General features: G+C 37.0%; 1 protein-coding gene across 1 annotated transcript; it reads left to right on the forward strand.

The window, feature by feature from the left end:
* The first annotated feature begins 285 nt into the window (after positions 1-285).
* On the forward strand, positions 286-1,814 carry LOC109795520 (uncharacterized). The gene has a single exon (XM_020355055.3). The coding sequence runs from the start codon at positions 361-363 to the stop codon at positions 1,357-1,359; it is 999 nt and encodes a 332-aa protein (XP_020210644.1). The 5' UTR covers positions 286-360; the 3' UTR covers positions 1,360-1,814.

Genomic DNA, 1,814 nt, shown 5'->3' on the forward strand with positions numbered 1-1,814 from the left:
AATTACTATTACATACTAGTCGATAATTTTTGTAGTTCTTTTAATCTTACCTCTAAAAGTAAGAGTAATGACGATAATTCAGCTACGAGTTGAGCATTTTCGGTAATCCTTTTAATGTTACATTTGAAAGAGAAATGACAAGATACATATCGGTCATTATTTATTAGCCAAGAAAAAAAGAAAAGTAGTCGTTGACCTTTCAACAAATGCAATTCCTTTGAAAAGTAAGGGTAATTTGGAGCATACAAATCCAAACCCATTCTTGGATTTGCTATAAACCTTTAACACATTCATCCTCTTGGGATCCCAATCTCGTTGCTCATCCACACCCAACAATCTCAACCATTTTCCCAAGCCACCATGGATAGAGAACAAGAAGAGATGCAATTTCTTGGGTTCTTTGGTGTGTACAAAGAATCCTCCAAGATCATACTCTCATGGAGGAGAATCTTCTCCCAAATCACCTTAACTCTAATCCTCCCTCTCTCCTTCATCTTCCTTATCCACATAGAGGTCTCCAACCTCCTATTCAGAAAGATTCTCTACAACTCAATAGTGATGGATGAAACAAATCCAAACACACCCCAATACAACAAGCTCTCCGACATGGTCTCTTCTGAATGGATCACCCTTGTGCTCTTCAAAATCGCTTACTTTACTTTGTTTCTCATATTCTCCCTCCTCTCTACCTCAGCAGTGGTCTACACCATAGCTTCAATTTACACATCAAAAGATGTTACATTCAAGAGGGTCATGAGTGTTGTCCCCAAGGTGTGGAAGAGGCTCATGTTGACCTTTTTATGTGCCTTTGCTGCTTTTTTTGCCTACAATTTTGTGACCATGATTGTTGTATTCATATGGGCAATTACAATTGGGGTAAATAGAGGTGGGTTATGGGTTTTGGTGTTGATAGGGGTGTTATACTTCATTGGGTTTGTGTACCTCACTATGGTGTGGCAACTAGCAAGTGTTGTGACCGTGTTGGAGGACTCATGGGGGATTAGGGCCATGGTGAAGGGCAAGGAGTTGATAAAGGGGAAGATGGTTTTGACCGTGTTCATATTTTTGACTCTTGTGGTTTCTTTTGTTTTGATAAGGGTTTTGTTTAAGGCCACGGTGGTGGATGGGTGGAGTGTGGGTTCTGTGGACAGAACAGCATATGGGATCCTTTGTTTGTTGCTCTTGTCTTGTTTGTTCCTATTTGGGCTTCTTCTTCAAACTGTGCTCTACTTTGTTTGCAAGTCCTATCACCATGAGAACATTGACAAATCGGCTTTGGCAGATCACCTTGAAGTGTATCGAGGAGAGTATGTGCCTTTGAAATCCAAGGATGTTCAGCTAGAGCAATACCAAGTTTGAAGCATATTTTAAATTAAGCCACAAAAATTATGTACAGTACATAGGTATTGTTTATGTTATTTTCTATTTAAAGTTGGAGTTTTATTTCAATAATATATATTGATGTTTAACAAAATCGTTTATTAAGTATATTTTTATGTGTGTAGAACTCCAATTTTAATCAGGAACAACATTAACAATATCTATCAGACTGTATATAAGTTTTACCCTGAATTAAATTATCACGTGTCTAGATTGATGATGTTGTTGTACCTGCTATGGTTAATTTCTTGATTTCATGAGAAATATCATTTGCGTGTGAAATTAAGGCAGGTATGAAGTGAATATTCTGAGTACTATCTATATGATTTATTGATTGTGTATTTAATTTACTGCTTAAAAATAGGACTGCCATGTCATGTGGCTTCTTTTGTAAAGGTACTAATTGATGTATGAGATGAGTTTTGTTCTTATCA

Source organism: Cajanus cajan, chromosome 9 (assembly GCF_000230855.2).
Source record: "Cajanus cajan strain Asha chromosome 9, NIPB_CcT2T_4, whole genome shotgun sequence".
NCBI classification, from domain to species: Eukaryota; Viridiplantae; Streptophyta; class Magnoliopsida; order Fabales; family Fabaceae; genus Cajanus; species Cajanus cajan.

Coding starts and splice junctions, on each gene's coding strand:
- LOC109795520 (XM_020355055.3), top strand. CDS start 361: ATGGATAGAGAACAAGAAGAGATGCAATTTCTTGGGTTCTTTGGTGTG.